The sequence below is a fragment of the Peromyscus leucopus genome, chromosome 17, assembly GCF_004664715.2.
Source record: "Peromyscus leucopus breed LL Stock chromosome 17, UCI_PerLeu_2.1, whole genome shotgun sequence".
In the NCBI taxonomy this organism is placed as follows: Eukaryota; Metazoa; Chordata; class Mammalia; order Rodentia; family Cricetidae; genus Peromyscus; species Peromyscus leucopus.
The window spans coordinates 8,500,430-8,518,780 of NC_051077.1; the positions used below are offsets into that span (position 1 = coordinate 8,500,430).

Sequence of the window (18,351 nt, forward strand, 5' to 3'; positions counted from 1 at the left end):
CGCGCGCACATGCATGCATGCATATAGTTATATGTGAGTATATGTGTGTTCATGTCCACCCATGGAGACCAGAGGGGTGTTGGACTCCCCAGTACTGGAGTTACAGTCAGTTGTGAGCTGCCCTCTGTGTGCTAGAAACCCGATTTGGGTCCCCTGCAAGAGCAGCCGGTGCTGGAAAGTGGTTGGTGGCCTTAGAACAATCCTGCCCCTGTCGCCAATATTGCACCAGCAGGAGCACCTTGCCTGGCAGGTCAGTGGTTCAGGGCTTGCAGTCCTCAGCTGGGAAAGGCCCATGATTCCTTGTCTCCCACCACAGCCTGAATAGCACCTTCTGGCACCACCAAGTCCACAAAACTTCTTGTAGTTTTGTTCCCCAAAGTGATCTCTTGGGGAAGTTCTCCCAAAGGAGCTGCTTCTTTCACATAGGATTTTGTGTGTTTGGCCCTCCATCTTCAGAGTTGTGGGAGGGGGGAGCCCCTCTGCCCAGCTCTTACCTCTTAGCGCCTTTATTTAGTCACTGTCCATTCCTGCTGCAGCCAAGTACTTCCCTATCTTTCCTTTGTGCCAGGATTGTATTTATAATTGGTGGATTCTGATTGTTCACTAAAGTCTATCCCATTCTATGCTTGGGTATTGTACTGGCTCACTAAATATTTAATTCCTGAAGGCTGCACAGCTGTAATAGTGTTTCTCAGTGATTAAATGTTTCTGTTTCTAATTAATTTTTATTATTGTTTTCATAATTTAAAATTTTTATTTGCAATAATTTTTTAAATTATTTTATTTTGAGATAATAATATAAATTTTGTCACTTTTCTCTTCCCTTTCCTCCCTCCAAAACCTCCCATATAACCCCCCACACCTAACTTTCTTTCAAATTAATGCTTTCTTATTTCATTAATGGTTGTTACATTCATATGTATTTATATCATAAGTATAATTGGCTCACTCTGTATGCTGTTACTTGTATGTATGTTTTCAGGGTTGACCATTTGGTACTGGATAACCAATTGGTGTGCTTTTTCCCTGGAGAACACTATTTCTCCCACTCTCAGCATCCCTTAATTGCCTGTAAGTTCTTTGTGTAGGGTTAAGGTCTCCTTGTTCAGCTCATGTTTAGGCAGTCATGTTGAGGAGACTTTATCAGTGTAGCTTCTGGTATTACTAGGAGACATGATCTCACAGAAAACTCCCAGAACCTCTGGCTCCTAGAATCCTTCTACTGCCTCTTTCACAATGATCCTCAAGCCTTAGGTATAGGAGTGTTTGGGGGATGTCTCCATTGGGACTGGGTTCCACAACTCTGCATTTTGATTGGTTTGGTTTTCTGTAATGGTCTCCATCTGTTGCAAAGAGAAGTTCCTTGATTGGGGTGAGGAATACACTTTCCTGGGGGTGTAAGAACAAATACTTAGAACATAGTTAGCAATTACGCTGGCTTAGATAAGAGGTAGTGGTTGTAGCTTCTTCTCCCAAGTCCATGACTTCGCCAGCCTGGGTAGTTGACTAAGTTTCCATTTCCAAGCATGGTTTTCCTCTTGTTGAGCAGGTCTTAAGTTCAGTTAGAGAGCTGTTGTTACCGCCAAGGTATCTGTGCCATCACTGTGCCCTACATAGGCCAGGGTTACGGTGCCATGCTGGTCATGGTTGTGGTTCATAGGTGTCATAGATGGATAGAACTGCTGTTGCTTCCCTCCTTTGGAAGTTGGCATAGCACTTTCTGACTCAGGGCAGCTGGGCCCTGTGTTTGAAGTGCATGGTGTCTTCAGCACTAAGGATTTACCTTCCACCTCAGGGGTCAGGGGAAACCAAGGGCACCTATTAGTTACTCACATGTTTCCTCGTTGCTGATAAATTTCTATTCAAAACTGACCAAAGTTAACTTGGAGCTTGGAATTAGAGCACTTGAAAAGCCATTTATTCAACTACACTATTGTCACAGTCATAGTAAAAGACCTCCTGAGCTAGCGGTGACCTGTTGTGTGTGTTCCCTGTCTTTATCCCAGTCTTCTTCCCAGGCATTTAAAACATCATGTGGTAGAGTGAATGGGAGACTGTGCCAGCTGTGAGGCAGCTGGCCCTATGGAGACTGAGGTGACACAGCAGACACACTGATACAGAGTGCTCAGAGCCCAGGAAGGGCTGGACGTCCCTTTGGTGAGACAGGACATCTATGGGAGCCTAGGAGAACTTGGGCCAGCGCAGCAAAGAGGAGGGAAAATAGAGAGCTGGGCAGGCTGATGCATCCCTCTTAGCCTGTCTGCTCCTACAGTGTGGGAGAGAGATGAAAGGCTGGGTGTAGTGTGAGAATCAGACGCCTAAGAACTGTAAGTACAGCTCATCCCTACAAAAATGTACCTGTTGAGATGTGGTGGCCAGTGAACGAGAACCAGCAACCACAACAAAAGTACATGACTGCTCCTAAGTATGCTGGAGGAGAAGGTTTATTGTAGATATGAGGGAGAGCAGTGTCGGAGGCATCTGGAATGTTCCAGACTGAACAGATCCATGAGAAGGGGGAAGGGGGACAAGAGAGGAAGAGGGGAACAAGGAAAGTACCTGGGAACCAAGAGACCAAGAGGCCGAAAAAGACCATGTAGCCAAAATGGCTGAGGTTAGACAGGAATCAGAAATGGGGAGAGGGGAAGCCCAGCCCCTCTCTGGACTCAAGAGTTTAGGGTATGGCGGGGAGGGGGTTGCCAGCAGTGACCCTGTAACAGGTGGGGACTGTGGTAGACTGGCCACTTTGATACAATAAATCGGTTCCTCAGCCATTTGTCCTGAGACCTCAGAGCAAGCATCCCTTTTTTTAGGGACCTTAAAGAGTAACTGTTACAGTGAAAGAGAGAACTGTTTACTCAGCTAAAAGTTGTCTCAGAAGACAGGCAGGATGGAGTTCTCAGGTAGGCAGTCAGCTAGGTCCAGGGAGGAAGAGAATACTTGAGTTGCACAGTACAGCCCTAAGTTGGTGTTGCCTGGAACTTCTGATAGGACAGAAGCGTGGCCCAAGCATTGTGTAGCACTATAACCAGCCCTAGGAGAACCAAGCCCATGTGTGGTTTGGCTTAGTCTGCTGCCAAGTCCATCTCCAGTTTGACCTTAGCTCTCAGGGAGATGGCTCATTCTACCCCGAGTCGAGTGAAAGAAATCAGGGTTTGTACCAAGGGTTGAAGGAGATGGAAAGAAAAGAGAATTTGGTAACTACTGAGGCGGAGGGGATGCAATGGACCTGGTCACTAAGGCAGTAGGTGCTGGGAATGGGGAGTGAGTTCATCTCAAACATCACTGAACAGTTTTCAGACAGTGGTAGAGCTGAAGTTAGAGGACCCGGGAAGGGACCTCAGACACTACCCCATGCCTCAGATACATTTTCTTCTGTAGTCCCTCACTCACTGATCAAAGAACATCTCTTAGATTATTCATAGTCACAAAATAAGCCTGGCTTCATTACATTGATTTGCATAGATGACTGAAGCTAGTTCAATAGGACCTTAAGTTTATTTTATGGGCCTTTATTTTCCCGGCCTAGACACGGACAGGATTGACACATTGATAGCTCTTTCTCGATTCCTTCCTCCCTCCCTTCCTCCCTCCCTCCCTCCCTCCCTTCCTTCCTTCTTCCCTTCCTCCCTTCCTCCCTTCCTTTCTAAAATTTATTTTATGTGTATGAGTGTTTTGCTTACATGTATATTCGTGTACTATAAGTCCAGTGCCCAAGAGGTCAGGGATCCTCTGGAACTGGAGTTCTGTATGGTTAGGAGCCTCCATCATGGTGCTGGGAATCAAAACCTAGGTTTTCTGTTAAAACAAGTGCCCTTAAGAGCTGAGGCATCTCTCTTAACCCCTGTGGGCCTTTCTGAAAGAGTCCAACTGTACATTTAACAGCTTCTTCAGGCTGGAAGTCAAGCCAGGCAGGAGCTTGCTGCCAGGTCAGCCACAGCCCCTTATATTGGGTGACTTCCCTTTTTCTGAGATGCCCTCCATACCTGCCATGGCTACTCTGCTACAGTGTAACCTTACTCACTCACTTGAAGGCTGAGGATCCCTTAAGCTGGTCCCAGTCTTGTTTTGCAAAGAGAATGTTACAAAATTGACTCCCTAAAGCAAACTTGGGTTCCTTAGATGTGTGGTAGCTGCTGATTAATATAACATTATTCTCAAATATGACATTGTGGACAAGGCTGCCATTGTGAACCAGTGTTTAATTACTTCCTGATAACATCGAAGACAAACCTCTGAGAAAAAAAAAAAATCACAGTTTCTGGATTCTGGAAAGACCAAACAGGGAGAAAGAATAATAAGCCATTTCCAAATATGTCCTTTCTGTTTACAAAAGTATGGTCTATCATCAAGTCATTATGAGATCCAGATAGTGTAAGAAGGGAAAGGAAGGGTCTCTGTCTAGTACACAGCACAGAACACGGACACATAACCATATCCCAACTAAAAGCCTGGGACACTCCCGCCCCATAACTCACTCACATATAGTAATAAACTGTTCTACTTAGCTGGTTAGCAGTCCCTAGGGTCCATCTGCTTCTCGGAGTTCTGGAAACCCCAGTTTAGTCCCCTGGGAGGGGGAATCAGAACAAAGCAAAACTCAAGGCGAGTGTGATTAACTTATTAGTGATCATTTTCAAATCCCAAAGATCTGGTGAGAGTTAATTATAAAAATCATGGCAGCAGAGAGGTCAGGTTGAACATGGTGTGCAAAACGCGAAGTTTAGGGAAGGCATCTGTAAATTGTGATCAACCTTATTTTCCAAAAGAAGTAGGAATCACATCTATTTATAGAAGTAGGAGGGGCTAGCGAGATGACTTAGTGGGTGAAGGGGCTTGCCCCAAGCCTGTCAACCTGAGTCCAGTCTGTGGGATTCATATACCTAGAGGAGAGAACCTGCAAGTTGTCCTCTGACCTCCACATGCACTCCATGGCACTTGTATATATAATAAATAATAAATAAACAAATGTGTGATAGAAAGTCTTACAGAAAAAAAAATTCAGATGAAATAAAATAGCCCTGAGACATATTTGTGGTCTGCCAAGCATGAAATTAGAGCAAGAATTTCCAAGAGTTGCTCGTCTCTAGTAAACCTTACACATCAGTGAAATACTGGTAGAAGTAACACCCATTCCGTTTCATTTCCATTCTTCTACAGATAAGCTGGGTGAGGCAAAGCATCTCTTGACAGTTCCCTGTGTATTGTCATCAGTAGACACGTGTCATGTGGACACTGCTATGCCCAGGTCCCTGTTCTTACAAAGTAGCACAAATACTTCTGTGGTTTTCCAGGAAAAGTCACGGCTTTAGATACAAAACATTATTTTCGTTTGATTAGACGAAGACAAGTCTCAGAAGCTGTCAGGAAATTTTGAACACCTGATTTATAGGGCCATAGTTACTTAGAAATGTGAGTAGAAGTAATATTAATAGAAGGACAATGAATTAGCATCTTTTCTAGAAAGACAATGGCAGGTTAGCTGTTTTCCCCAAACCTCAAGTATTCAACTAATTTTATTTCCCAAAGATTTACCTAAATATGTGAGCTTGAATTATTAAAATGTTTGAGTTTAGTAGGAATGCCACACACACACACACACACACACACACACACACACACACACACACACACTCCTTAAATTCTGAGGGCAGGGGTCTAGGGAATTTGTAGATTCCAGTGTATCTCCAATCCAAGATGTATGACCTCATTTGGTGGCATTCCCTCATAAGGGTCATCCCAGAATGGAGGGGTGCTGTTTGAGAACCCCAAATAAACAGGGCCTCGTACCAGGATGGTCTGCATTGCTGCCCAACATGTTCTGGAGAACTGGAGTAGTCCGGCTATGGTGTGCCTTTCACAGGTTTCCGTTTGACCTGTTAGAAAGCATGGTGCCTAGTGTCTGACCTGTGACCAGAGGACTCTCTCTTTGGACTGCTGTTTATACAAATATCTGATGCATGCTGAGGTTATGCTACCACTCTGCACTAGAGCTTGCCTTTGCATTCTCTTTGATGTCCCAAGGGAATCCCAGCTTAGAGTAGCCCCAAGTCTTCAAACTAGGGACAAAATTCAATGTACTACAATAAAGAATAACTTTCATTTAAAGATTAAATACATGTCAGGTGGTGGTGGTGCACACCTTTAATCTCAGTACTCAGGAGGCAAGCAAGCAGATCTATGAGTTCGAGGCCAGCCTGGTCTACAGAGCGAGTTCCAGGACAGAGGGCTACACAGAAAAACCCTGTCTCAAAAAAAAAAAAAAAAAAAAAAAAAGATTAAATACAGAGAGATTAGGTATCCTCCATCCCCAGACTTTTCATGGTGGGTTAGAAGAGTCAAGCAGGGGGTAAGGGAGGGAAAAAAGAGACAGGGGGGGGGGGAGGGAGAGAGAGAGAGAGAGAGAGAGAGAGAGAGAGAGAGAGAGAGAGAGAGAGAGACACCAAGACCCATGATCAATGATGTTATTTTCCAAGTCAGTTTCCCATGGGGACTTTTATTTTGGGGGATTGAAAGGAAGCAGATACAAGTTCCCTGGGGTCACACTGTGACCCAGAGATGGTCACTGAGCTAGGGTAGGAGGGCCAGAGAGAGTAGGAAAAGAGGCACATAGAGATGTGTCTTAGGGAGGTAGTCACCACAAGGAGGCTCTGTAAGACAGACATCTGGGTAGCCCAGACTGAGATCCTAGGTAAGACTGTAGAACTGGAAACCAAGAAGAGGTAGCAGAGCCCTGTTTCTTTATAAAAATGAAATAAAAAATAAAAAAAACCTTAAGCATTTTTTAAAGTAGATGCCAAGACAATTTGTAGTTTTAAATCTTCCACATAGTGGGCCTCATGCAATACAGTGGCATGCACACATGCATAGAGATCTAGCGTTTGTAGCTTTGATTCCAAAATTTCTGTCATGGATCAGGCATGATTATGGTAGTACAAAACAGCATATCTACTTCTTGGTAGCATGAAATTTTTATTTGTTTCAAACTCAAAGCAGACAAATCGAAAGATCTCTCAAGCCAGATTCTCTGTTATTTTCACAGTAGAGACAAGATCTCTGTAAACATCCATCCATTTATAGAGAGTACCACAGGGCCAGACCCAGAAACCAACAGAAACTGGCACCAGATTCAAAATAGAATTGAAATCAGGTTTCTACTGACACCATCACGTGCAGGGTCAGTAGCTGAATTCTTTGGCATGTGCCTAGATCTCCAGGGATGAGTAAAAGGACTCCTGTAGTCCCTTTCCTAGATGAGGAAGCAGGACCAGTTCCGCTGTACCTACATGGGGAGAGACAAAGTCACCATCCCAACCCCTGTTCAGACTGTGGTAACAGAAGGGTCTCCTCATGAAGAATGTTGGGAAGGGAAGGAAGGACCCAAGGTTCTTGAGAACAGGCTATTGGTTTATTTCACAGGCATGAGGGCGCATGGCAGTGGACTTCTGGGTCACTGAGGAAGATGGGGGGCACATTATTTTGGACTCTTGAGAGCAGGGCAAGTCCTGTCAGAACACAGAAGGCTAGGGGAATTCTTAACCAGCATTGTATTTTCTAGGGGACACGTGACTCAGGTAAAGTTCAACTTTGCCATAGAGAACTGGCCTCCAGTAAAATCAGAATAGGTATTATAGCCATCCAGCTCTCAGGTACAAATAAATCCCTGCTTGGCTTTTTAATATTTAATATGTCAAGCCTTCTAAATGTTAATATGTTCTTCTGGTCTTTCCTAATAACATTAACCAAAGTTTCCGATTCTAGTTAGATTTTTGCATTGTGACTGTTACCTCACACCATGGATCTCATTGGATGATTGTCGCCGAAGGGAATCAAGTCCCAAAACTCGCTCAGCTTTTGTTTTCATCATTGAGGTTTCACATACAGCAAAGATTATACGGGCAGATGACTAAGGCATGACTTACATTCTTGTGTAATTTTACTATGAAGATCTTCAACACTTTCAATATGATTATTAACTGTGTCAAACTTGGTAGTAGCTCATTAGAGTAGCTCTCAGGTAAGGTATCCATACAGAAAAAGGTCATGTGGACTGTCAAGTGTAAAGCCAGCAACACAGGCACTGCCAGGTTTTCCTGGGGGACAGTCTTCGGGGCTCCTGGCAACAGTCTTTTTTCTTTTACTTTATCATTTTGTGTAATTGACTCTGGTGTGCTGTTCTGAGGGTCTCCAGTAGCGATAGCGTGGGGGAGTCCCTTCACCTAGAGACGGTTCTGCTCATCATCATCAGAGCTTGCTGGTGCCTGCCAAGGCCAGGGGCCTTCACCTCCTCTCAGAGGGTTCCATGAGCGAGCCTCCTGAGAGACACTGACAGTGGATGATAGTTCAACAGGGGAAAGAAAGAGCACATGTATTTATTAACAAGCCGGGACACGAGCGTCACACAAAATAGGAAACTCAAACCCGTGCCAGGTTCTTGAAGTTTCCGGAGGACTGTGAGCTTCAGAAAGGAAGACAATTACAAGATGGAGCCGCACAAGGGATTGAGCAGCCTTCCAGCTTTGCCTGGCCGAAACTCTGAACTCCCCCTGGCTCTGCTGTCACCATGGTGATTGACTTACAAGTCACAGGGTCCATCCATTGAATAATTCTTTGTTCTTCCTGAGCTGGTCAAGATGTGAGCCTTAGTAAACCCATTGCCCTGTTGATTTTCTTCTCTTTTTAAGAAAGGGGGAGGGGACAGAGATTAAGACATGGGTAGCTTTGAAACTCCTTTTGTGTTTTTTCAGCTAGAATACTGAGTTCACACTGCTGCAGACAAAGCCCCTGCCATGCCTTTCCAAGACAGTCTCTCTGTGGGATGCTTAAGGTTTGGGCCAAAGCCCAAGGGAGATTCAAGAAACACTCACTAATTGGAGGGCCCAGTTTGGGTCCTCGGCTTTTCTTCCCATCATTTAACTGAGAAAGTGGCTAAGGGCAAAGGCTGGGGCGTTCCGAGGACACAGAACAGGACAGGTAAAGGCAGAGAGAAGAAGAAGCTGGAGATAACAGTCAATAAAATATTTTCTGTTAGGGCTGAAGAGGTGGTTCAACATTTAAGAGCATTGGCTGCTCTTCCAGCGCCCCCAGGTTCTGTTCCCAACACCCACATGGCGACTCACAATCATCTGTAACTCTAGTTCCAGAAGATCAGCAACCCTCTTCTGTCCTCTCAGAAGGGCACCAGGTATGCACATGATAGACAGACGTACATGCAGGCAAAATACACGGACACTAAAATACAGTGTAATAAGATTTATTCCATTATCAAGTACTTCTTTAAGATTTCCACATGGGGAAGAGAGGTGGCTCATTAGTGAAGAACACTTGCTGCCACCCACCAGAGCACAATAGTTCAGGCAGCTCACAACTGCCTGTCACTCCAGCTTCAGGGAACCAACGGGCGCGCGCGCATGCGCGCGCACGCGCGCACACACACACACACACACACACACACACACACACACACACACACACATTTTTATAGGAATAGTTTCATTTATGCTTGTCAGAAATGAATCTCACTGTGTCTAAAGCATTTATGCCCTCTCTGTAAAACACCCCATAAAGTGAACAATTTTGCTTAGCTGAAATCTTTCCAGCATGGCTCCAGTCACTGTATTCAGGGGGAACGTTCACCTGTTTCTTCAGCCTGGTAATTTCAAGTCAGCAGCCTTCCAACCTGTGGATTCAGATGATCCTTCTGGTCCCTCTTTCAAACCCTTATCTGACATCTGAACCTGGGCCTTCTTTCTCCAAGCTGCTGAACTTGTAATACCGCTAACTGAATCCAGCTTAGATAATCACTGGCCGTAATCCAGTCCTGGACCCTATCCAGTCCAAACATGGCTCAAAGAAACTCAAAACTTAAAGTACAAGTCTGTGGGTCTTGAATCCAAGGAAGGACTAGGTTATGACTCAGGTACTAGGAAAGCTAAGCAGGTACAGTTCCCTAGAATGTACTTTCACATGATTATTCAGTGGTACCAAACTGATAAAGCTTTGACAGAATAAACTGAACAGAACTTAATCAAAGAGCAATTTGTAAGTTAGGCGACCAGGTTCAGAGAGACCCGATCCGGAACATGTAGAAAGCAGCATCTGGAGGCAGAAATCAGAAGGGGTATCAGCAGCCTGATGGGTGTAGCTTGGGTATTTGCCTCATCTGAACAAGGCCTGGTCATCCACCCATCTATCTGCCATTGACTAAAACCTGCTACTGTGCCTGGCTGGGACTCAGCTATTTATTGCAAAGTTTACTGCTAAGTTAGGCTTTTGCTGATCTGACACACTAAATTAGATTATGGTTCGTTGTGTAAGGACTCTAGGTACTGAGACATCCTCATACCTAATTTACTGTGACTTAACAGTTAAAAATTAATAAGCTAGCCCCCCTGTTTCCTCTTCCTCAGGAAAAACTAGATCCCATTTATATAGGACATCAAATGACCGTACCAAATAACCAAATTCCTGCACATTGCTTTCCCTAGCAGGGACCAATTTATCTAAGCAAATAAAAACAAAAGCTAGTGGAGAACAAAATTGAAAATGAGAAAAATGGTTAGCAAAGTTCTAGGGACTCAACCTCAAAAAGCCAGTGAAAGATGTGTCTGGATCTGAGCTGCCTGGGGAGCTCTGTTGTGGGGTTCTCAGACTTAAGCCTGATAACCTGAGACACACTGCTCTGCTGTGGGGTTCTCAGACCTAAGCCTGATAACCTGGGACACACTACTCTGCTGTGGGGTTCACAGACCTAAGCCTGATGCCTGAGACACACTGCTCTGCTGTGGGGTTCTCAGACCTAAGCCTGATAACCTGGGACACACTGCTCTGCTGTGGGGTTCTCAGACCTAAGCCTGATGCCTGGGACACACTGCTCTGCTGTGGGGTTCTCAGACCTAAGCCTGATGCCTGGGACACACTGCTCTGCCGTGGGGTTCACAGACCTAAGCCTGATAACCTGGGACACACTGCTCTGCTGTGGGGTTCTCAGACCTAAGCCTGATGCCTGGGACACACTGCTCTGCTGTGGGGTTCTCAGACCTAAGCCTGATGCCTGAGACACACTGCTCTGCTGTGGGGTTCTCAGACCTAAGTCTGATGCCTGAGACACACTGCTCTGCTGTGGGGTTCTCAGACCTAAGCCTGATAACCTGGGACACACTGCTCTGCTGTGGGGTTCACAGACCTAAGTCTGATGCCTGAGGCACACTGCTCTGCTGTGGGGTTCTCAGACCTAAGCCTGATGCCTGAGACATACTGCTCTGCTGTGGGGTTCTCAGACCTAAGCCTGATAACCTGGGACACACTGCTCTGCTGTGGGGTTCTCAGGTTTGGCCCGGAGCTACTAGGGGTGATGCTGGCCTGTACTTGTGTAGCTCACTGGCCTCCTTCAGAGTCTGCTGGACATATTAGGAGACTTTCAGAAGTGAAAAGATTATTTTTAAAGGTACAGGCATGAATCTTGCACAGAAATGAAATGAATATTCAACACATTAATTTGTGAGGGAACCAGAAAGCCCTCATCTCTTGTGTAGACGAACTTCTGCTTTTTGTCTTTTTTTTTCTTTCTTTCTTTTTTTCCCCGGAGCTGAGGACTGAACCCAGGGCCTTGCGCTAGTAGACGAATTTCTAAACAGTCTTAATTATTAAATAAGAAACACAGAGCCAAATACAGGGGTAATAGCCGAAGAGATCAGAGAAATGGCGAATAGCCACGACTAGCCTTAGCTTACCACCACACAGTAGCTTCCCCAGAGAGAGCTTCTTCCTGTCTAACCTGCGCTTTTATCGCCTTCCTGTTCTGCCTTCTCATTGGCTCTAAGCCCAGCCACATCACTTCCTCATCACTGCCTGTCTATACAGACCTCCAGGCCTCTGGTTGGTACTGGGATTAAAGGCGTGTGTCACCACACTTGGCTGTGAGCTTGACTAAGGGCTTGTGCTACCACCGCCTGACTTCTGTTTAGGGCTTGCTGTGACCTCTGATCTCCAGGTAAACTTTCTTTATTAACATACAAATAAAATCACAGTTCAGCACAAATAAAATATCACCACGCTTCTGCTCAAAGGAGAATAAACAAATGGATAGAGAGCAATGATCTAGTTAATGGTACCCGGAGGCCATGGGCTTGTGAGTCACCTTCATTTCAACCTTGCACTTACCCTTAGCTCTATACAGCTGTCCTGATGCCAGGATAGTAGTGGCTTAGAGGAGATCACATCGTGCTTATTTGCTGTCACATACCCGTACCTGGTGCCTGATGGCCATCTTAGGTCCGTGTTTGGCTAAACCCTTTTTCTTCTTCCTTTTTTCATTCTATGAAGCCAAATCCACCAGGTACCATTCTGGAAACACATTTTCTGGGCCTCACATTTTGAGTTCATGGTTTTCTTTTGGTGGCCGTCCTTGTTTTGCCTGTGGGCCTCTCACCCTCCGGGTGCCTCAGCTTGCCTTTTAAGCCAATGTTACATGTCAGGCCTACTGAAATGGTATTGCTAGTGGTTTCCCCAGTGGAAGCGTGTGTTAGTCATCTTCGGTTACTGTAACAAACTACCTCAGACTGTTACCTTAAGACTAACGTGTTTGTCCCACAGTTCAGCAGCCAGCTAGCCCTGTCGCCCTCTCCTATGGTGATTCATCATGGTAAAAGCTTATGGTGGAGCAAAACTGCTCATGCTTGGGGCAGGGAAACAGAAGTGAGCGTGGGGGGAGGGGTGCTCCTAATACCCACCCCCCACACATACACTTCAAGGACCCCCTCCCCCATTGTCCTAAAGACCTCTCACTAGGGCCTGTGTCTTAAAGGCCCCACCACGTCCAACATCAGCACATCCGCTTTTGTGGGACATTGAAGGCTCAAACTATGGTAGCGAAGAATCAGTTGAGCCTCTGCTGGGTGGGTAATATCACTTTTATTATGGAGTAGTTTACTTTTCTTGTTGCCATGACAAAATGCCCAACAGAAGCAGTGTAAGGGAGAGAGAGTTTCTTGGGACTCACAGAATGGGGGAGTACAGTCCACCATGAGGAGGGCAAGGTGGCAGGGGTCCAGGACAGCTGGTCACATGGCAGCCACAGCCAGGGACAGAGAGAGATGAGCGAGTGCTTGTGCTCATCTGCTCTCTCCTTCCTGAGCCCGGGCTCTAGCCCAACAGATGGCGCTGCCCACATTTGGGATGTGTCTTCCCACCTCGATTAACTTAATCTGGGTAATGCCTACCAGCTAAGACCAGAGGTTTGTTTCCATGGTGATTCTAGACCCTATGAAGATTAACTGTTATATACTACGATCAGATTTTGAAATTCTCCTCTCCAGCTTTTGAGTTTTACAGTTGCTGCTTTGGGGACTATATTTACTTTGTCATCCAACCATCCACTTCTCTATCCATTAGCAGTCTTCATTTTTTTTAAAAAATTCATCTCTAGCAGTTACATATACCAATATCTGTCATGTTCTTAGGAGTTTCCTTGGTTAATGGGAGGAGTCACACTGGATCTATTTCATGTCTCTAACCTATGTGGCCAGATAAGCCATGTGCTGTGACCTAGCAGCCAGATAAGCAGTGTGCTGGCTCTCTCTGTAAGTTGCTCTCTGCTCATCAACTGTCAATGACACATTTAACTTTTGAAGCAATTAACAAACTGTCCCTAAATTTTACCTTCCCTCCAGTCATGTCCGAGTCTCCACCTTCTTCACCTCCCCATCAAGCTTGTTGTTTTCTATTGTGTTTGTTTTTAAACAGCCAGAATAATGACATGATGTATCATCTCAATGGAGTTTTAGTGGTGGTTTCCTGGTTACTAGGGATATGTCACATCTTTCTGTTCACTTGATGGCCATTTGCTCCTTTTCTTTGGAGCCATGTCTCTTCAAGCTGCTTGCTTACTTTTTAAATTGAGGTTTTGATTTTTTTTAATACTTTTTTATTTGTATGTGTATTTTGTCTGCATGTATTTCTGTGCAGCATGTGTGTGTTTGGGGCCTAGAAGGCCAGAAGAGGGCATCAGATCCCCTGGAATAGGAGTTACAGCTGGTTGTAAACTGCCAAGTAGGTGCTGGGAAGCGACCGTGGGTTCTTTGGAAGGGCAGCCAGTGCTCTTAACCAAGGAGTCATCTCTCTGGCCCTTGATCTTTTTTTGTTTGTTTGTTTGTTTGTTTTTTAATAATTGAGTTGTAGAGGAGGCCAGAGGTTGACATTAGGTGTCTTCCTTGCTCCCTCTCCACTTCATATGTTGAGGCAAGGTCTTTGGTTTGTACCCAGCTCTCAGTGATTCAGCTAATCTAGCTAGCCAGCTTGCTCCGACCGTCTCCCCTGGCTTCTGAATCATGGGGTTCCAAATGCCTATCCAGTATGCTTGGTTCCTGGAGATCTGAAGTCCAGTCCTCACACTTGTGCATCTATCAGTTTACCCAGTGAGCTTTCTCCCCGGCCCGTCAACAACAGTTTTCACTTTCAGCAGGCAATATTGTGCCTTCTCCATTGACTTTGTTCTGCCGTATTCTCTTTCGTATGTTGTCAGTGGAACTGTTTTCCTAATACCCTTTTCAAATTGCTCACTCCTAATTTGTAGAATAACTGGTTTTGTGTGTTGATCTTTTTTTTTTTTAAGCCTTGTCGAATTTATTTAGTTCTTGTGGTTACTTTTTATTAAAGTGCCAGAAAAACAGCCCATGTAAAATCTGATCTGTGGGTAAAAGTAGTTTTACTGCTTGCTTTCTAGTTTTGGTCTCCTTTATTTCTTTTTCTTTCCTAATTCTCTGGCTAGTGCAGTGGTTTAGTTTTTGATCAAATTAAATTGAAAATCCTTACTAGACCTCCAAGTAGAACTCTGAAGCTAGCCTCAGAGCCCTGGAGTCTGGACGTTAGAGGCTCTACACATAGGAAGCTGGGACTCGCTGGCCATGTGCTGACATGACTGGTATTTAAACCCATGTGGCCACTCCAGAGAGCAAGCTTGTGAAGAAAGAAAAACGGTGGTGGGCAGGGGATGAGGGATGGTGGCGGGGTGAGGGTGGGATGCCTGGCATCTGATTGCCCAGTTTCAGCAGGGTAGAGGCAGCTGCCTCCCTGCAGCTGTGGCCCCCTGGACTGTACCACCTTTGGCCTGTGGCCCCCTGGGTTCCCTGACCCCTGCCCTTTCAGAGATGACACTAACGGACAGTCTCAGCTCAGCCAGAATAATGTTGGATGACTGGAGTCTCCCACATGCAGGCCCTGTAGCTAGAACCAATCAGAAAGCTGTATGGTGATATTTTATTTGTGCTGAAATGTGATTTTATTTGTATGTTAATAAATAAAAGTGCCTGGGGTCAGAGCTAAAAGCAAGCCATAGCAGAAGTCTGGCAGTGGTAGCACACGCCCTTAATCCCAATCACATGACAGGCAGATCTCTGTGTGTTCAAGGATACAGCCAGCATGGAGACACATGCCTTTAATCTCAATACCAACCATAGAGATCTGGAGGTCTGTATAGACAGGCAGTGACGAGGAGGTCATGTGGTTGAGTTTACAACCAATGAGAAGGCGGAACGGAAAGTCAATAAAAAGATAGACTCATAGGAAGTAGGTCTCTTTCTCAACGGAAGGACAGCCACGGCAGGGGGTAGTAAGAAGGCGGTTTTGGTCTCAGCTCTTAGCTACTGCTCTGACCTCTTGGGCTTTTAACTCTGCATTTGGCTCTGTGTTTCTTATTTAATAAGACCGTTACATCTACAAAGCTGTGCTGTTGTTAATTCACGTGGGTTATCAGGAGTACAGCAGAAGAAACTAATATTCCAGAAAGATCACTAAAAGGACAGGGAAGTAGTGTTCTGTTAGCTTAACTGTCATCCTCAGCGCTCTTCCTCTGGGTGGCTTTTACATTCCTATTCCCTCTGTGTTCTGCAGTCTTCATCCTCCCTAACCGTACAGTGTCCAGGCCCCATCCTTGGAGGCCTCTTGTGTTCCCCTCCCCACTGTGCTTTCCCCACCAAGAACAAGTGAGGCTCCTCACCTCAATAGCAAAGGTCTACACATGATGTAAACCCGCACAATCCCATGGAGTGCACACTGGCTGGAAGACAGCAAATTCGGGGCGGGAGGCAGGGGGACTGTAGCTCACTCGTGTATATAAGTTTATTTGTATAGCATTTGCGTTTTCTGAAGAATACACACACACACACACACACACACACACACACACACACACACCCTTGAGTAGATTAGTTATTGTTCCTGTCATCGTAAGGAAGGATTCATCTTGGTCCACAGTTGGAAGACACAGTCCATTGTGCCTGGGAAGGCAGGAGCTTACGGTAGCTCAATGTGTCGCACACAGGAAGCATAGAGAGATGAATGAATGCTGGTGCTCAGTCTGCTTGCTCCTCTTTATTCAGTCTGGAGCCCCAGTCAATGGAAGAGTCTCCACTCACCTTTAAGGTGGGTCTCCGCCTCTGTTAGTCTGAATTAGGTAATCCCCCACAGACATGCCCAGATGTTTGTTTCCATGGTGATGCTAAGTCCCAGGAATTGACAACCAAGATTACACTAAGTAAAGCTGTCTGAAATATTTTGTTGGGCAGAATCTGGTAGTACCCATTAATACTGAGGCAGGAGGATTGGGAGTTCAAAGCCAGCCTGGGTTACATAGCATGTTGTTGAGTTCTATATAGTAAGACTCAGTCTCAACATCAACCACCACCACCTAATACATACAGTTTTCATCACAGCAGATGGTAACCCAGGAATTCAGCCCCCTGTCACGGAGTGTGACCCTCCTGACCATGAACAGTACTGTACAGGAGTGTGTCCGAGAGGACATGGTTGCCCATAACTTAGGAAGAGTGGCCGAGCCTTTAAAGCACCCTTCTCATTCCTTCCTAACTTTAAAGTCTGCACTCTGACTCATCTGGAGGTACTCTGAGGGCTTTCCTGCCCTTCTCCATCATGTCTGGGGTTTTTGTTTTGTTTTGTTTTGGAATGGTTTTAACATAGTATCTAAATTTCTATCTCCTGCTGTTTTTTGTTCCCCCAAGAATATAAAGTTCTTTAATATATATGTGCTTAAATGTTTGTGTTTAAGTGATGTAACTGTTCAAAAAACTTATTAAAGTTTATTTCTGTGGGAAAATTTTTTATATTTTTGACTGTTATTTTTTGTTCTTCTTTTTTGAAATCTCTAGCCAATGAGAACATTAGTCATGACAAGCATGCCATCTGAGTAAGTACTTGTTGTTTTGATAACTTTCTATTCATTGTAAAATTTAGCCTTCTCTTGTATATACTGTAGGTCTTTATGCCTTCAGGACATTCGCAGAACTGGACTAGATCACTTTTACTCAATGTAACTAGTATGGGGTTAGAAGATCATTGGAAACTGAAAATGTAGTTAAATGTGGGCTATCGAGTGCAGAAAGCTTTTTGGGTCCTTTGCATAGCATTAAGAGATTTTATTTTATTTATTTATTAATTATTCTGCTGTCCTCTTTGCTTGCTTAATTCCTAATGGTTTTGTTTGTCCACCCCTTCACCCTATGAATGTTCAATAAACTGAGCAGTGGGGGTCGAAACGTTTCCTTACAGATCTTGAAGAAACACCAGTGCAGAACGCTTTCTACATGTGGCCGAAGGCAGCTATCTCTGCATCTTGGGGAAGGGTTAATGGCTTTCTGGCTTGCTCTTATCATCTCCCTTAAACATTTAGCACAATAAAGAACATCCAACAAAAATATATAGTCCTGTGTTCTTTGCAACGGATTTTCAAATTTGTGCTTAAAGAGGAAAACCACATTTTTTTGTATCAATCATAGGTCTTGAGGTTTTAAGACATTCATCAAAACATTGGGACATTTCAGTAAAAACATGCTGCAGGAAGCATGTGTGTGTAGACCACTTTTTGTGGTGGGCTCCTTTTCCTGCCCATGGCGTGTGAACAAAAGCACTAATGCTTTAAACACCATATGCCATATATCACAAAAGAGGAGCCCTCTTGTTTTTATTAATACCTTTGAGGTGCCATGAACACTTTAGATAGTCTACTCTAGAAATATGGAATATTAACGTAATAAAGTCCCTGATTATTCTGTAAGTTAAAAAAAAAAGATAGCCAGTTATTTTTCTTGTTAAAAGATTTAAAAAGCAAACTTTTCATCTTGGCTGCGCTGTTCCCTGCTGTATCCTGAGACCTTGGACGGTCTGATTCCACATTGATTAACAAGGCCATAAAAAGGCAGTTGTTCCCAATTAGCACATCCATGAGCTGCTGGTAGCTGCCAGGCTTGGAACAGACAAGATCAGATATTACTAAACTTAATCCTCTCTGAGATGCTAACAAGCACAGCGTCTCCAGGTCGGTTGAGGAGGGGCCATCTA

The 18,351-nt window shown here is 44.8% G+C and overlaps 1 protein-coding gene across 1 annotated transcript in view; it reads left to right on the forward strand.

Annotated features, from left to right (window-relative positions):
* Mcph1 (microcephalin 1) overlaps window positions 1-18,351 on the forward strand; it is a 207,893-nt gene that overhangs the window by 50,969 nt on the left and 138,573 nt on the right. The window contains 1 exon segment of the mRNA XM_028882066.2: window positions 17,163-17,200. Coding sequence (XP_028737899.1) covers window positions 17,163-17,200 — 38 coding nt within the window.